General features: G+C 39.4%; 2 protein-coding genes across 3 annotated transcripts in view; both read right to left on the bottom strand.

The window, feature by feature from the left end:
* The window catches only part of notch2 (notch receptor 2), a 41,753-nt gene extending 38,302 nt beyond the window's left edge, over nt 1-3,451 (bottom strand). The window contains exon 1 of the mRNA XM_008307192.3: nt 2,847-3,451. Within this exon, the coding sequence (XP_008305414.2) occupies nt 2,847-2,919 (73 nt within the window). The 5' untranslated portion in view covers nt 2,920-3,451. The remainder of the gene's footprint in view (nt 1-2,846) is intronic.
* A 10,173-nt stretch (nt 3,452-13,624) lies between these two features.
* Nucleotides 13,625-18,097, bottom strand: sec22bb (SEC22 homolog B, vesicle trafficking protein b). 2 transcript variants are annotated; one of them, XM_008307086.3, is made up of 6 exons: nt 17,887-18,097; nt 16,684-16,695; nt 16,331-16,440; nt 16,018-16,178; nt 15,032-15,178; nt 13,625-14,623 (listed from the first exon to the last, which is right to left on the bottom strand). In XM_008307086.3, the coding sequence occupies exons 1-6, from the start codon at nt 17,959-17,961 to the stop codon at nt 14,469-14,471; spliced, it is 660 nt and encodes a 219-aa protein (XP_008305308.1). In that variant the 5' UTR covers nt 17,962-18,097; the 3' UTR covers nt 13,625-14,468. The 2 variants fall into 2 exon arrangements, with proteins under 2 accessions (XP_008305308.1, XP_008305309.1); XM_008307087.3 differs by lacking the exon at nt 16,684-16,695 and having other exon boundaries at nt 17,887-18,095.
* Nucleotides 18,098-18,452: the final 355 nt, after the last annotated feature.

Genomic DNA, 18,452 nt, shown 5'->3' with positions numbered 1-18,452 from the left:
ATCATAGTTTTCTACAGCAGTCACTATCTCTACAAATACAGTATTGCTAAAATGCAGATACCACTTTTTACTAAAGGCAGGGAAAATAAGTGGATGGATGGAATTGCCTGATAATAACTGATTAAAAATCAATAATCATCTCCTTTACTGATACACCCTCTGTCAACTCCTAATTATGCAGTAGTTTCACACTCTTGACTTTGGGAACATAGGGCTCAAAGAATTAAAAAACATGATTATCACTCATCCATCACAGAGTGTCTTTAAAACCAGTCATGATTTTGTTGGGCTTGACTGTTTTACGATGTTTGCGCTATAAATGCTGAGCACAGAAACCTGTTTGGTAAAGAGACAATCTTTTCTCACATTCTGCCATCTTGGTCATGAACATTACAGTTGATCCAACAGTTATTACAAACAATAACATGTATTGTGTGATTTCTTCCTTATTAATTTTCTGTCAGTGCTGCAAATATGAATTATATTGAAGCAATACTAAAAGCGGATAAGTAATTCGTCCTTATGGCCTAAACCAATACAGTAACCAATAAATTCACATTTCCCTTTTAAAAAATAATGATCCTCACTGTTAACACTAGTGTGTTTTACAGAAATTGCTGTGATGAAGATCTAACCAACCCAAAAACATCAGTTCCATCTCAAAGCCTTGCATCATTTGCTGCATGTGTTAAAAAAAGACATAAGAGCTAACCGTATTAACAACAATATCAAATACAATTCAACTGTATCTCAAAGCTCTACATTAAATTACCAAAGACGTAGTGTATTGTTGAAACACACCCACTGCATCTCTTGATTATAGATCCTTGTTGGTTATGGCTCCTTCATACAAACTCAAAACTTCTTAGTGGTGGCATAATTTTGGAATGACTTACTGTATTATATTTGTTGTGTAATCACAAACAGACTATATTATATGTAAGGATAAAATTACTTGGTAGGCAAGGTAGCAGACAGTACTACTGAAGCTACGCTGCGTAAATCACCTGCCAAATACTATCACGGTAGTGTCTAGTAGCAAATTTAGTTACAGTTCTAGCAATCTAGCTACGGTTCTAGCGATTCAAGTTCTCCATATCCGTAGGTAAGAATGCTTACATTATGTTATTTGTTGTCGATGATTAATAGAGAGAAGATGCCACTATGAAGGGCACTAATAATAGCCAGGGTTGGGTCACAAATCTTTAAAGCAACAGTACAGTTTTTTCATCACATCGCAATTATTTCTCGAACAATTGTAAATTCATTTAGAAAAATCTGTAATTGATTACACTAAGAGAAGATGTGAGGTGAACAAAAGATAGAATATAAACATCAGAAATACTGTTGCTTCTAAATAGCAAACAATAACAAAGCCATTGCACAGCTTCCACACAACATCTATGGCATAGCAGCTAGGCATAGCCCATTATAAAGGTGGATGCAGCGTTGATGCCTAAAACACACCAAAGTCTATTTTTGTGTGACTGTCTTGCACTGATAGTCTACAAACAGGGATGTGCTGCTCCATTAGCATGGGTGAAAGTTAATATTAGAACATATTTTGCTTATTTGTTATTTGAAATATATTTCTAATGTGTATTGATTTGTGTATTGATCGTTTTGTAATACAGTACAGGCAAGCCAAGTAAGATTGAGTACAGCTGCAGGATGGGTTGACTGACAGAGATTAGAAATTAGAGAAATACTGTCACATTCTCAGCAATTACTGGGAAATACTGTCATAGTTCTACAATAACTTCATTAACATAATGGTACATCTAGATACATATATATACATATACAGAGTATAGATTGATAGATAGATATACTGTACATTCACCTGCATGTATATATGTATACATATATGTATACTTCCACAATACACACCAATGTAATGTGGAGATGTGACAAAAATGTGAGACAGAGATCTTGTCAACAAACATTTTTATGCCATGCTTTCTCAGTTGCTATCAGCCCATTTCACATTCTTTAACTTCATCTTGCTTTTAACGTCAGGACAAGAGCTGCAGGTAGGTGGGGTACACTATATGATTATTTAAGTGTAGACGAGAATATAGCTATACCTTTGCAGCATATTTCATTATGTATGTCAATCTTGTAGCAATATGTTTTATTAGCTTAACTTACAACATATAGCATGTACACAGTACAAAATTATTAGTAGGCAGCTTTATGAATGTTAGTATTAACTCCAGGGTAAAGTTTGATCATTAAAGTTAATTAAGATTAAGTATGTTTTATGCTTTTAGACTACTTTCCTGTGCCCCTGACAACGACTACATGATCAGGTATACTAGGCCTTAGCGTTAGAGTTAGTCATAGCGACACTCGCTTTACGTTCAAGGTTTTTTTGTTTGTTTGTGTGTTTGTTTTTTTTGTTTGTATTGTAAATGGTAACAATAACTTCATCCAATCATCTAAGCCGCAAAAATGGTGCATCCTGATCTGAATAAAGTAACACAAAAATAACACAAATAACAAAGAATACATAAATGTACAATGGGGTTACTTAAAGCGTGTTTAACACACACACACACACCCATAGGGGATGTGAGTATAAGATGACAATTTGGTTACGTTACTTCTTCTAATTTCATCGCCAGGCTTTATTTTGAATAGAAAGGGGATCGTGTTTAGATATTATTTTCTTTTTTAGACAGAGATTTCATAAGTTAGAAGCCAATGTTACAGTTCCGTGCGTGAAGAGATGCTGTGTCCTACTGCGTGTCAGCCGCATCTGGTAAGGTAACTAAACGTGACTTCGGCGAGTCACAGGGGTTATTTAAAAAGGCTGAAAAAACAATACAACAAAACAAACTTACCCAACGAGAGGTGGATGAAACAGAGGACAAAGACTAGCGCGTTGCCGGTGAAGAAACAGGAGATGTGATCCATATTTTCTGTAAAATCCACATAAGGTCTCCAGCCCAAAGTTGAGCTGTGTGCCCGGCAAGGTTAGCTCTCAAAAGTCTTGCGGAAACTGCTCACCTTTAAAAAAAGTTTTAAACACCTGCAGCGCTAAGTTACAACATCTCGTTGACTTCTTTTACATTAGTTACTGTCCCTCACAGCAACTTTAAGCGGTTAAAAGACGTAAATTAAAGTTATCCTCATAGACCCAGCCGAGTGTTCCACCTCTGTGCGCTCACACTTACTGAGGCCACATAGAGTGAAGACACTTAGGCATGTATCCTTCCGCTGAATTCATCGCGGCTCTATTTACAAGAGGGGCGAGTTTAAAGAATATATATTTTTAAAGTGTCTTTATCGAAATAACTGTGTTTCGACGGTAAATAAAGCATTGCTTTTACTGACACATGTTCATTTCCGCCTAATCATTGAGTAAAAAAGACAGCACCGTTTCTCTTTTGCTCCGGCGGAGGAATTTTTTCTCATTTTTTTCCCCCTTCTCGAAGTTTGGTCTGAGTCAAAATTAACCCGTTCAATCTTATTTTCCTTCCTTCGTAGTGAGTTTTTTTTTTTTTCAGTTAAAGTCTTTAACGCCCACTCTTTTCTGACTCTTTCAAAGGCACCAAATCCACTCTGTTCATACATCCCCCAAGTTAAAACAGCAGTTTTAGTTTGAGAATTTGGTTCGAAGAGGTTGAACTAGATAATTGTCAGACCACAGGCATCACACTCTCTGACGTCTTGTCAACATCTTTGTCGTCACGATGTCATTCTTTATACTAAAGCCTGGAAACAGACATTTAAACAAGTTAACGAGTTTTAGTGAACCTTAATGCGTTGATTATTTCAAAAACATTGCATTTCTAATAAATCATCAATCAAATTTGTTGCTATTTATCATAAGCATATTTATAATTGATTTGTTTTGATTTCCCAGTGGTAGGATTTTTGCAACACAATTGATCCATGTTCAAATAATAATTGAAATAAGTTAAAATAAGTTAGTTGTCTTAGAAAGAGTGGCTCTGGCAAAAAAATGGGATAAAATGAGACAAAAAATATCTTCTCATTAAATTTGCAATTTTGCACTGGGAATTCTTTTTTTTTATCTTCTGGTGCCAAGGATAACATGAAAATATATGTCTCATAAAACCTTTCCTTATACATGGTGATGAAAATTCACACTGGCTTCATAAACATTACTGACAACACTGATCTCAGGCTAATTATCTTATCAGCCTGAATGATCCTGTGTAAAATCACAGGCCCATTACAATAACAAGTCCATGTCTCATCCCAGTGATTTGTTTGTCTTGACACCCTGTTAGAGAAACATTGCGGAGCCCCCCCTGCTGATGTGACCAGCCCTCTGTCCCCTGTTCAACCCTGCTGAAAGACTTGGAACCAGTCTCCTCTGACCCACCAGACCGCCACCGCAGGGGTCCACACTTACTTTGCTTTTGTAGCTTTGGTCAAGGTCAAGCCCTTGGTTTCACTTGTGTGGTTTGATGTCAGGTGCTAGCAGAAAACAACGTTAGCTTGTTCAGATGCTGTATTTATTCACACCTTTACTGTCAGTAAGCCTTGGTGTTCGTATTCAGGACTGTTTAATTTTATTTTATTTTACCACTTCTACAACACTTCATGGTCGGGCCACGGGTCATGTCAGCCAATAGTAAATCAAATCTGAGGACTGCTTTGTTTGCAGCACTTTTCCACTGGTGACGTCACTGCAGATGTGGTGCTTCTATAGTTTGGGAAGAGATGGTGCGAGAGAGGGTGTGGTTCAGTTATGTGAGCAGAAAACACTGATTAGTTCCTCCCTGTCACTGAATGATGAAAGACTTTCTGGTCAAAAAAGGAAGAAAATGACGCATTTAAAAGTTGAACATTACAGTATCTCCACGGCTTTAATCTTCCTTGAACCATTGTGGTATCAAACGTATTAAGCAACCCTGATGTCTAATCTTTTTGTTAAAAAAGGCACTGACACCTTAAGCTCATGAGGAAAAGGAAAGGGAAGTTATTAGATTAGTTCTGTAAAAAAAAAAAAACACGTCCATGAACAATGTTTAAAATTTATATCCTAAGTTAGAGGGTGTAACATGGATTCTTTTCAGGTACGGAATGATAATAGCACTTGGCCTGGATCAAAGCCATCATCCTGGCAGGAGAGCTTCTTTCATCGTCGTTGGAGCTCTTCACGCTGATTTCCAGTTGGTCAGCGAGGGTGTCTCCAGCTGTTGGTCAGTGGATTTATGCTGCAGAGTGTGGTAATCAGGGAGCAGACAGCAACGACTAGTAATGCCTGGGAGATTTAGGCATGTGATTTTGTGGATGACCCATTAGCGTGAGCGTTCTCCCTACCCCCAGCATGATAACCATGAGAAACTCGATCAGTGCCTGTCATTTAAGAACGCCTTGAACGTCAGCCCAGTCTTTACATTATATGTCAGACCAGAGACTCAGTACGAACTTTGTGTACATGATTCCTTTCTATAATTAGTGCTGGCAGGGACTGATTCACTTTTCACTGTGGCAGCTGACTGCTACCTCTAGCAGTTGTATATAACCAAGACATCTTGATCGCTTGTCTTTACTTGTATATATATATATATTTCAATTATTTTAATAACATTTTTGCACCCACAGAGACAAGCTTTAAGGCTTTCCTGGGATCAGGTTTATGTAGAAATACATTGGATACTATTAAAAAACCTGTGTTTTTGATGGGCTCTAAAAATCAGTGTGAATACATAACTCTCATTCACCTTTCTAAAAAAATAGACAGATAGAAGTTATATGTACTTCATATCATTGGAATTTGTCTTCAAGAAGTGAACCTCTATATTGAAGTGTGAAATTTGATGGCGTGTTCTCTGCCCCTGCCTCGTGACTCACTTCCTAACTGAATTCATTAACATTTGGCTCTGCTTTGCTGTTGATGCCCTTCCACTTTCGTTACTGAGAGACGTTAACACAAGAGGATCAATACTGTAGAGACGAGGTTAATTTTTGTCTGTCATGTATAGTGATCAAATTAATTATTCACAACTTTTGTGGTACCTAAGGAGGTTTATAAATCTGTTTCAACATACATTTTGGTATGAATCAGCTTGTTCGAGTTGGCATGGGAAAAGGAAGTGAGTGTGAATTCATTTTTATGCAATCGCCCCCAACATCTCTGCATTTGCTTTCTTTTTAAAAAAACGTCTTTGATCTAAGTCGATGGCAGATTACGAGTGAACTTCCCTTACAGCGAGGAGCTTACCTTAACTGATGGTCTTTCTGTATCTGCTGTCAGTGTATGCACCTGAACTTCAGTTTCCAACCACCACTAAATCTTGCAGATTGGCGATTGGTTGAATTGGACACTCTTCATGAACTAAACATTTAATTATCAGTATGCAGAGTTGTTGAGTTAACTTTCAGATCATAACCAGGCCATCGTCTAATGAGTGCTTGTGTCCTCTGCTACCCTGAAAAGAATTACTGTAAACAGCATAAACCATTAATTAACTTACTAAGTGACATATTTTGGTTGCCATAAAAGTAGACGGCAGCGCATTAAGGTTAGGTGTCGCCCCCACCTTAGTTAAAAACACAGTATAATTTGAGAAAAGGCTTCAGTGGGACAATGACACACAGCTGTGTGGTCTCACTGTTAACAAAAAACGAGCTGTGTATCAATGTAGAGAGGAAACCTGATTAGTGGAGACTCACACAAGAGTCTTTAGAACAAGGTCATAAACATGAGAACCCACATGTTGTCTGACAAACACAGAGGTGATATTCATGCAAGGATTCGGGTTAATCACAGTAAATCATTCCCCTGTGTGAACCTGAAGTTTTATGAGACAAATGTCAACAGTGGGACAGATAATAAGCACAAAATATCCAGAGAGCACACAGATCAGCATTAGATTGATTCAATCATTTACTCAGCCAAACACGGGGGTGGGGGGGGGGATCCTAGGGTCCTCTGGCTTTACTGGCACATAGTTAAATGTAGCAATCTAATGTAGTTTGATTGACTGACTTGATAAAATGCTAAACTTGGTTCTCATTCTACAGCTCACGGACAGTCCACAGAACCAGGGGAAATTCACAGGTTTGTTTCTTAATAATTGCATATATGTAGCAAACTGCAGGAGGACAACTTGCTGCGTGTGTGTTGCCAGATTAAGAAACAGTATGTGCGTGTCTATGTGGGAATGTATTGTGATGTCTGCAGAGACCCCAGTCAAGGGCACTGGAGGTTAAAAGAGAGGTGGAGAAAAATGTAGCGTACGGAAGGTGTGAGGAGGAGGAGGAGGAGGAGGAGGGATGTATAAATGGGAACACATATTGTAAGGTGACCTGGAGCTGTGGAAGGGCCAGGTGCACAGGAATGTGCTGTTGTGTGCAGATTGGATCCTCCCCTGAGTGCCCTCGCCTGCCCACCGTCACCCCACACTAACAGGCTATTTATATTGCGCTGTGGGAAAATAAGAGCCCGTGGAAAGTCATCTTGGTTCTTCAAGGCTTATAATTCCCTACCCACAGAGACAAACACACACACACACACACACACACAGACGGAAGCAGACACACAAATCAACATCAAAAGGCCTCGAATAACATCCATGGTCATAAACAACTTAGTATGTCTGTGACTTATAAAGTGCATTATAAATCTCAGCCACTGACATTATTAATGCTGGTGACTCAGAAAATAGGATTCTGTCAACCTCACAATACTGTCACGGTGAGCCATCGACCTGGCAGGAAGCAGGCAGGACCCAAATGCAGGACTGGTGCAGGTAGTTTATTTCAAAGATCAAAATTCCAAAAACCAGGACAGAAGCATACACAGAGCCAAGCAGAGCTGAGAACAGCGACAGACTTGACCAGGAACAGACTAGGAACAGCTACAACATAATGCTCAACACAACGCTGGCACAGACAACACAGCGCACACAAAGACAGCACAATGACCCCACAAGGCCAGAGTGAGGGAGAGCACCAGGTGACACAAGTGAGGCTAATTGCAGACACAGGTGAATGTGATCACACAGATTACCCCACACAGACCTGACAAATACAGAGTTTGTTCAGAGGAACTGGTCTGTACCTGTGCACATGACCAACAGACAGATGTTAGAATAGTTTGAAAGGGTTTGATACAAACGTAAAACCAACCAACAAACATGCAGTTACACACAGAGGACAGTCATGGATCCAGAACTATCATTTGCGGAGAGCAAAAGTCCTCAGTTGTCTAAATCTGTGTTTCTGGGACAGGACTCTCGGAGCTGCAGGAGGAAAATGAGTTACTCTGTGAACCCAACCGCCTTATGATTTGACTTAAAAATCAGTGCTTCCACCCCAAAGAGGTGGTTTGTATTTTCCATTATAGTCCTCAGCCTGTAATTCAATGAGGAAGTCGAAGATGGTTTCCTGAGTCTTAATTTACTAAATTATTGTCTCCTTCACTGCGGAAATGAGTCAAATGAATGCAGACAGGCATCTTTTAACCTAAACTCCAAACAGTCCCTTTTTAGTTTTTATTTAGCAAAGAATTGTCTAACACTAAACTTTAACGGTGCCTATTGTCAAACACTGCCACCTCTGCTGGTGAGCTACAATCAGAGAAGTATCTGTTGGATTAAAAACTAAATTCTAACTTTGTTTAGCACTGCCTGTCCTCTTCGAGGGTCGTTTGATTCTGCCGTATACTCACACTAGGACATGTGCGCATGCTACACAGAAAAATAAACACTGAAAAGTACACACTAGTAGACCATCCCATCGTGATCTGCCTCCCATGGACCCAGGGGTGCAGGAGGTCAAACTAATATTCCACAGTTCATGTTTGACACACACAGGGTCGGAGCATGTGGGGTAAATCAGAGAACAAAATAATTCTAAAAATAAATAAATAAAAGGAGCTGGGTAGGTTATAGTGGTGGTCGGTTTTTGTTCGTAAAAGACCAACTACAATTACTGTGCAGTTGTTGCGTGCCTCTCCTGATTTATGCAGCTTCAGTCTACACACATTGTTTTTCCGGACTCACATTACATGTGAATATTGACTCTGAGGGAACTGCAACGTTTAAACGGCCAGCAACAATAACTGGGTCTAGACATTTATACGACTCAAATGAAACTGAGTCAATGCAAATTTGAGTTCTGTTGGTTGTATATTGTAAGATTGAAGACAAATTGGGTGGTTTTGGGGTCGTTCTGCAGGGATCTAATTCACATGAATGGATATATATGACAGGGGAATGTAAAGTGACAAAGGGTTACACAGAGGAGAATAAAACTAAAGCAAATGTTTACTTTGTCAATAACGAGAAATGAGAGCAAATTGATTTTCAGCATCTTAGTGAACAAAAACAAAAGAACCGATTTTAGCATCCGACAGTGTCCACTGAAGACGTTTTTGTACTTTTTAAGTCACATCACTTGCATGTGCCTCTTCCTCATTTCGTAATGTGTGCCGTCCCTGTCGCTCTCCGCGTGTTTGCATGTTCAACTCACATGCTGAAAATTATGGCGGGTGTAAAGTGAGTGAGCGCCGCATATCTCCCAGGGTTATTTGTATCGTAAATTCACAGGCTGCTAAAAGACAGGCACGGCTGGAATTCACACTTCAACCCTCACTTTCTCACAGACACAGCTCAGCATTGTGAAAATGAGTAGTGTGTCTGTGAGTCAGACGTGATGCTGTATGCACCAAAAATGTCAGTGGTCAAATGAAGAAATCAGTGACAAATGTTGCAGAAATGAAACTTTGACTAAAGCTTTTCCTCCTTTCATGTGGGCGGCTTTACTACTGTACTCATATCTAAGGCTTGTATTGGACCTGGGAAACTTTGTGCTGTTAAACTAGATGATTTATTGAATATTTATAACTGGGTTAAATGTCTGCCCAGGTTTTATCAATACACACCAGTGGTGTTATGAAAGTAGGGAGTGCAAGATCAAAATTAGTCCAGGATTAAATGATAAAGAACACACACGCTACTGTAGAAAACACTTCATATTTGACTCCCCCTGTGAGAAGTTCCCTGTTCCCAGGCCCCAGTGTGTACGTTTGGGGGGCAATAACTCATTAGGTCCCTTGACTTCCTCTTTCGGCTTGGAGCATTTTATGACCCACTCCTCTGCCATACAGCTGCTGTCTCCACTGCCTCTCTACACTCTGACTGGAATACAGGATGGAAGGTGAAGTGAAGAGAGGGGGAAGCAGCTGGGATGAGGTGGGAAACTTGGGATGAGGCGCTTTTTAATCACAGCATTCACAGCCAGACCACAGGTTTGGGGCATTTCCCATGCATTTTGCCACACAGTGTCATGGTTAGAATGTTTCTGTGGGAGGAGTTACACCCTAGACAGGTTGGCAGCTCACCCAGGACCAGAGATAACCAATCACAAACTCACCACTCAAGGGATGCAGAGCTGCATTGAAGACAAAACAGATAACACATGGGGTTTGCAGTGAAGTAATACTTCAGACTACAAGTACTATGAAAGGATAATTTAAGTTTTGCAGTGGTTACAAATACAGTATCTTCAGTACTATCATCTCTGCTTTTCTTTTCCTTAACGAACTGGTGCCCTGACTTTTCAGAATAGCCAACAGACACATGTTGGTTCATGTGAGAGCTGCAGCAGTGTTAGGCTCAAACCACTGCTTTCATTGGTCAAGACGTGTGATGACAGTGGTTCAATGCCAGTACTGATCATGGATTGTCAGTGTGTTGTGTTAAGAGCTATTTTTAACAAGGTAAGACAGATTGAGATCAAGACCTCTTTCACAAGGGTTACCTGGCCAAGAAAAGGTGGATGAACAATTATACCAGAACAAGTATGACAGAACAGACTTAAAAGATAGCTGGACATTCACTGGATATTATATATATATATATATATATAATATATGTGTGTGTGTATAAAATGGCAACACAATAAAAGAATTGTCAATATGATAATAATGTTTACATGCTCTGACAAAAACATATGCATTTTTTAAGGTTACGTTTTTGACTTCTATTCATCAGACAAGACAACATCTGGTGCAGATGGGCTAGGGGGCGCCACTCTCTATAGTTTTTTTCTTAAGAACAGGAATACTTAAATTTGCTTATCTCTGCATCTTTTTGCTTCCTGTCATGTGCTGTGGCTGAACCCCCCCCCCCCCCCCCCCCCCTCTCTTCTCCTGGTTTTTTTTGATTAAATGGCTAAAGCTCAAGGTTAAGGTCACATGGCTTTAAAGGCCTGTTTCTTTAAGACTACAAGAGTGTCAGGGGACATGTAGTGTGGGCGCACAGTCTTGTGGCTGCACCCAAGTCTTTGACAGCAAATTTAATCAAGATAGGCTGATGGGAGTTGTCAGGAGAACCGATGGTCCGTACTTCAACAGATACAGCGTAGCATGTATAAGACTCTGTGTGTTTAGGACATGCGCCATGTTCCTGGCCCCTGATCACATAAAGTATTTTAATCCAATCAGCTTTGTTTTCACATGACTGTCACACACTGATCGCTGCTATGGAAACCCTGCAGAGGAAGAAGAGAAAGTACTGGAGTGAGGGAGAGAGAGAGAGAGAGAGCTGCTCTGTCCTCCTAATCACTGTGACATTTAGACACAAACATTCACACACAGAGATTACACTCCTATTCTACACTCTCTCCTAATGTTTGTAATAAAAAAAAACAGATTCTCTCTGATAATGGACCACTGGATGAAACAGTTCATAGCAGTGGTCCCCAACTTTTTTTGTCAAGGACTAGTGCAGACCGGTAACACCACGCCATCGTTGAAGGATTATACATTTAAAAAACATCTTTTTGACTTTATTGTGTTAGTGTCAGAGTCTGAATGTTTTGAAACATCGCCAGATGTTAATAAAAAAAAGTAAAGGGAACTGAACTTTTTGAATGAAGTAAATTAGTAAAACATGTTCATCAGTAACAGGACACAGTGTTCACATCACTGTGTCCTGTTACTGATGACCTAAGGACCGGCATCGACCCCCGGACCAGGGTTTGGGGACCCCTGGTTTATAGGATAAACTATGTAGCTGCCTTGGTTAAATCATTCAAGAATATGTGAATTGAAGTTCACAGAATCAGGTTGTAGCTAAGTGATTTATGATTTGATTATTTCTCCATGTAGTTGTATTCACTTATTTTATAGTTTTTTTTTATATCAGGTTGTAGGGACGGTCTTTACAGATTACTGACCAGAATAGAGCGTGTGTTTAATAAAACTTCATGTACATCCTACAAACTGGCGCTGGTGTTTGTTGTTGCCCCTCTGACTGTCTGTCTGCCTTCAACCCAAGTCAGCTGAAAGTGGATCCAGTTTCCCTCATAACCCTGATTACACTACATAGTAGTGAGATAGATGTATCACCGTGTTTATTTTATCATTCTGAATCACACATTACTAGCAGGAAAAACTTCTAATTACTGTACATATCTTACCGGGAAACAGCACACAGTACAGTTGACATTTGACTCAAACCATTTTCTTGTGTTTGAAAAACAAGGTATTCACAACAGCCACGTTTACAAACAGAAGTTTATGAAAATAATTAAATTCAATGTATAGATATGTAATGTAACTGTGTTTTTTCAGTTTAAAACCTTTGTGTACTGTATGGGTTTGAACATGTGTCCCATACAGCTCTGATAATTGATTGTCAGCATATAATAGACTTCACACTAATAAAAGAATGAGGCAGGGTCTGTTCATGTGGAGACTAAAAGAACAAATGAATTCTGCAACAGGTTTGGCAGTCACTGGTGTACTGACTGACAACGGCTTTAAACAGACTTGACAGTTTATCTTTTCTCTCTTGCAGCTGACGAGCCAACAAATGCATCACTTCTGCATGTGTGCACAGACACGAAGTGACAAGTCGTAATTAATAACAGATACTGTAAAACGGGAACTTATTATTTGTAAGAACATCCGGCGTATCGAATTTTGTGTTTTCATGGAGAAAAACAGAGAAAAAAACCCATATGATAAGAACTATAGCCACATTTTATAATAATACCCACTTCCTCCTGGGGTGAAAAGGTGACTCTGTGCCCTGTGGTTTGTTTCCGACATGCCATTATCTGCTGCTGCTGAGCTTCTTCTCTGACGTTTCCGGTTCTGCCTCGAGTTAAAACTTCAAACAATTGCTCTCCTAGTGCTAACAGGACCAGCATCACTTACATTTCTGTTTAGGTGTACCAGAAATCTGCGTCAGCGGCGTCAGAAAGTGGCGTTCATGTAACTTGCGCTGTTAAAAGGGCGTAACAAACAGTTTACCGTCAGCTGCAGCGAATGGAGGCTAACGAGTAATAATGCGAGTACTCTCCCTGCTGGCCAGACAGACGCACACACTTTTTGACCACTACGAAGAGAATGCATCTTACTATGAACAATAATTAATAAATAACTAAAATAATAATTAATAAATAATTATAAATATTTTTTACTGTAACTGTATTACCAGTTTTCATAGCTTCTGTTTTTGTCACAAGGAACAAGCACTGGTATTAAAAATAGAATAATAATAGATGTGTTTCGTTTTTTTTACATTTTATGAAGAACACGGAGGAACATTTTATGACAAGATAACTGATAATAAGAATTGATAAATGAGTTACTGGCAGATCATCATGTCAAAGAAAAAGGCACTCAAACTGTACCAAATAATTTTTATTTATTAATGACAGACAAAACAGAAAAAAAGAAATGCATCTCAGCTGTGGCCTACAGTCTGTAGTCACACTAAAACTGAATGTACAGGAGCGTAAACATAAAACAAAATTTAAAAAAAAGACCTCAACACAAATCATATTTTCTTCACAAAGGTCTGACAGAAAGGTGCCGGTCCACAGTCAGCCTGCAGGAGAACTTGAAGGGAGCCTGGATCCACGGTGCCAGCAACAATGACAAGTATGCGAGTTGAATTAAATACAGTATCAGTTTCAATATTATGCATTTCCCCAATTCTGTCACTTTCTGTCTATGTCGGTGACCGACACTAAACCTTATTAGTAGACCCTCAAAAACACTACCAAGGAAAATTGAAATGACGTTTTATTTTGTGTGAGCCGTGGTAGTTAAATTATTGCCACTTTTTTTGAGTGTAGCTTGTACTATTTAAGAACAATGTGATTTCAAGGGACGAACATTTATGATGTGCTTCAGATAAAAATATTGTTTTTCTCTCTTTCCTGAATTTATAGGAAAAATCAAACAAGGCTAAAGCAGTCACTCTTGGTACAGAGAGGACACACATTTACCCAGGAACTGCTTTTGAACACAAGGTAAATAATACAATGTCAATAATAAAACTATATGTATTGATATCACCTGTATTCATATTACATGTCAGTGGAGGTGAGTTTACGATGGTTTATCTGGAAAAGTCTTAATAAGAGCAGGGATCCTGTTTCTGGAGGTCGTCGACAGCTTTTCTCATCATCTGTCGACTTTGAAATCTTCATTTCTTCGTCTTCTTTTTTCTTCTTCTTCATCCTCAGAGCCACCAAAAGCGTACATAGACGATAAACATGATGAAAAAGACACCGCCAGCTGCCAGCTTGGCATAAGTGGAGCGGGTATTCAGATACTTGGCGTCGCTCCTGTACTTTTTTGACATGGTGGACAAGTTGGTGGCCTTGGAGTCGAGCACTGGAAGGAGTAGAGAGCAGAGGGAGGCAGCAGTGAGGAATTAGAATGACATAAGCACTTTGAATCAGAGGCACTGTTCAGACCTGGAATAAATATCTATGCTGACCATAGACTGTAACTAAGAAAAGGATGGAGCCACCTCCATCTGCACACTGTGGTTCCAAGGAGGAGGGACGCAGAGAGTTGTGGATAAACATGAATACAAGTTCATGTCAGTGAGGCTCCTTCTGTGTAGTTATAATAATAAACAATCTTTTAGTCTCAAACACAAGGTGTTGGTCTTTTTTAATTTAACACGATATCTTTATCTTATAAATGATGATGCTGTTTAAAGAGCACTGAATGTCCCACAGAAGCATGGATCCAAATCCAAAGAGAGAGGCCAAGAGCTGTTCACAGATAACTCACCAGAGAGCGCCTCCCCTCTCTGCAGCACCTCCTCTATGTTTGCCACCATGATCCTCTGGACGTCCTGCAGCTCAGTGTTGATGCTCCCCAGATTCCTTCTTGCTCGACTGTCGATGTAAGACTTCTTGGTTTTTTGGATGTAGGTGTCTGATGAGGAGGAGATCAGAGGAGGGAGAAACCTGTTAGAAGACCTGTGGACGATTCTCACTATGGATTCTCTAGCTAGTTGATTAATCATATACAAGACAGTTAATCTGTTGATCAGTTAATCATTTTCAAAACAGCAATCTTTGGGAACAAATCAAGACAGTTTGGGGTCCTGACAGAGCAGCTGATATCCTCCGCCAGCTTTTCTGTTTTCATAGACTAAAGTCATGAACCCTGCAACACTCCGTGGTCCAAAAACATGTCCCAGCAACCAGGAATGTAATAAAAGTGGATTGATTAATTTTATACAGCAGACAAAAAAAACAGTATCTACATACTTGTATCTTATTTTGTCTCATCGCTGCTCGGATCGGAGATGCAAAAATGCTTTTTTGTTTTTGTTTTATGACACTGAAATTAATTCTCTCCTCTCCATTCTTCTCTGAACATACTGTAGGTCATATTGTAAATCATATTGTAGAACAGTTCTCAAACTGTGGTGTGCGTACCACCAGTGGTACACAAGCGCTCTCCAGTAGTATGCAGGGAAAATTCACATTTTCACATTTACATTTTCAATTGAATAAATCTGAAACATCCCATGCACAATTACTACAACATTTAAACATAAACGTCTTAAACATTTCTAAACATCTCTCCTGTGTGGTGGTAGCTAACAGGGAAGGCCTATGCTGCTATATCATGGTGGTACTCAGAGAGCTCAGTGTTTTCTCAGGTGGTACAGAGTAGAAAAAGTTTGAGAACCACTGCTGTAGAACATACGTGAAGACCTGTTGCCGTACATACGTCTGTGATTCCTCCGTCTGCTTTGTTCTTACCAAACTCAATGAAGGAGTACGGCCTGGAAACTGTGGAGACCCTCTTTCCGTGCTGCTCGTGAAACTCCGCCTGCAGGTCCTCCAGGTAGGCAAAAGCCAGCTTCTTGGGAAAGCTGGACTCACACAGCACGAGGTAGCACACTCCCTGTTCTATTAAATAGCTGCGAGTGGAATAAAGAAGTAAGAAAGTGTGTTTATAGTTATTAGAGAAACACTCTGACATAGCTGTATAAAATGAGAGATCCAGGCCACACTGGGAACACTGGTGGTCAGTGGTGGTCATCTGTTGTCTGTACAGCAGCATCAAACTCACTGAAATGCCATAGAACCAGCCTCTAAGGTGCAACGTGTAGGACTCTGGTCATTGAGTTTCCTGAAGAGCTGCTTTGCTTGACTTTGATACTGCTGAAGATCTCGACCCAACTGAAAAAAAAAGATAGATTACATATTCAGATGTTTGACAGAACAGACAATAGACCTACTGTTTGTGTGATGCTTATTGTGACAATAGAGACAAATGACTGTTAAGAATAAACCATTAATATTTCGCATTTTTGTCACAAGGAATTTTTGGATTCTTTAGACAACCATGACAACATTCTTGGTTATCTAAAGCCTCATAGAAACACGTCATGTACAGATGCACAGAGAGGACGCACAACAAACCTTTTCGCTTCCCTTTTTGAGAGCAAACAAAAGAGTGGAGAAAAACACTCAGATTATATTCGGTTAATATGAAAAAGAGAAATTAATCATTAAAAAATGCACAGATAACACATTTCTATACACATTTTGTCTTTTTTTGGCAATGTGATACGGTTGATACCCTTTCAACCTAAGCTAAGATTTCTGACCTGCTCATTCCATCTAACATAGAGGAAGTGGGCCCACAGCTTCTCCTTGGCCCCCCCATCTCTGGAAATCCCTTGAAAACACATCTGTGGCTAATGCAACTGAGAGTCAACAAAACTAATGACTATCCTATTTATGCAAATTGTTTGGTTCTATTTGCTGCACTGTCAGGTGACCTGGGGTGTTCTGAAAGACATCTATGAGTATGTATATATACAGTATATATAGTATGAGCATCTATGAATTTTTATAATATATTTTTTATTGCTATTTTTGTTCTTCTTGTTCTTAATAATAATTATTATTATTATTATATCCACAACTGTGACAATGCAGTTAGTGCTCATTCTGATGTTAGGTTATTTTGATTAAGGTAACACATTATATACTTACATATATATGAAAAACGATTTTTTTATCGTTTTACAATTAAAAGCCCCTGTGCTACTAATGTTAATATGAAAATATTAATATTATACCCCATTACGCCATTTTCCAGTTCCTAATTCTGCAAACCCGTTGCAGAGCAGCATTTGAATATGACTAGGCAGTTTAAACCGGATTACTATTGGTTTATTAAAAGAATCTTGTTGTCATCTTATTATTAACATTTCTGGTAAATGTGTTTAACCATTGCATGTTTACCGCAGTACTTGCACTATGGATCTTATTTTGCATAATAATGACATATCGTCACATTTCGACTACAGAGGCTGGACCTAACTTGATACAGAATTAGGTAATGCAGATTGCATGGCAGAGCCTTATCAGCCTAACGTCTCAATCGTTTTTAAATCTATTTTTACTCATGTCCCAGAGCAGCAACGCCCACTGCTGAGGTGGAATGTTCGGTTTTTCCGAGTCATACATCTGGATGAAAATCTAGTTTCACAGCTGGTTACCGTTGGTTGCTATTGTAGGCTAACGTGTCATTGTTAGCAGCCTTTAATACAACAACAGTGGGCTGAACTGAGGGCATAGAGTTAGGAAGCAGCACATTAAATGTGATATTCAAACCTGTTCGTCCTCCTGCATTGAAGCGGCCAGTGGCAGGCCGTCGGCCAGCCGAGCGATCATCGTCAGCAGAACCATGGCCCACGGAGATTCGTCTTCACACCACCCAGGTAAAAGTTTCGGGTGACGCGTCCAGGGTTTGACAGACTGTGAAGTGACAACAGCACAGAGCTGACGCTGAGCTGGCCGGAAACGATGCAGCTCGGTGTGTTACACCTAAATCCTTCCGTCACCTGAATGTGCGGAACTAAACGGTGCTGCTAAAGCTGCGTTGTTATCTTGATTATTTTAAATAATTTAAAATGTGATTCAATAAGAATAGGAATTGTAACTTTAAAGATGATATAATTAAATAAAAAACTGGTTTTTGGTGTTACAAAAGCTTACATACTACTGTAGACAAAACCGCCAAATTGATTCCCTCAGTCTTATCATTTAAATCATTTGAAAAAATGTAATACTTGTAAATACTTAAATATATTGTCAACCACAAAGGCAATTCTTTAACGAATTGCTATTATTTTGAAATACAAAAGAAAATCCGTGTGCAATGACCAAATGTCATATGC

This window comes from Cynoglossus semilaevis, chromosome 2 (genome assembly GCF_000523025.1).
Source record: "Cynoglossus semilaevis isolate Cse_v1.0 chromosome 2, Cse_v1.0, whole genome shotgun sequence".
Classification (NCBI taxonomy): Eukaryota; Metazoa; Chordata; class Actinopteri; order Pleuronectiformes; family Cynoglossidae; genus Cynoglossus; species Cynoglossus semilaevis.
Note: the sequence above shows the minus strand (reverse complement) of the source record. Positions and strands in the feature narration are given on the sequence as shown.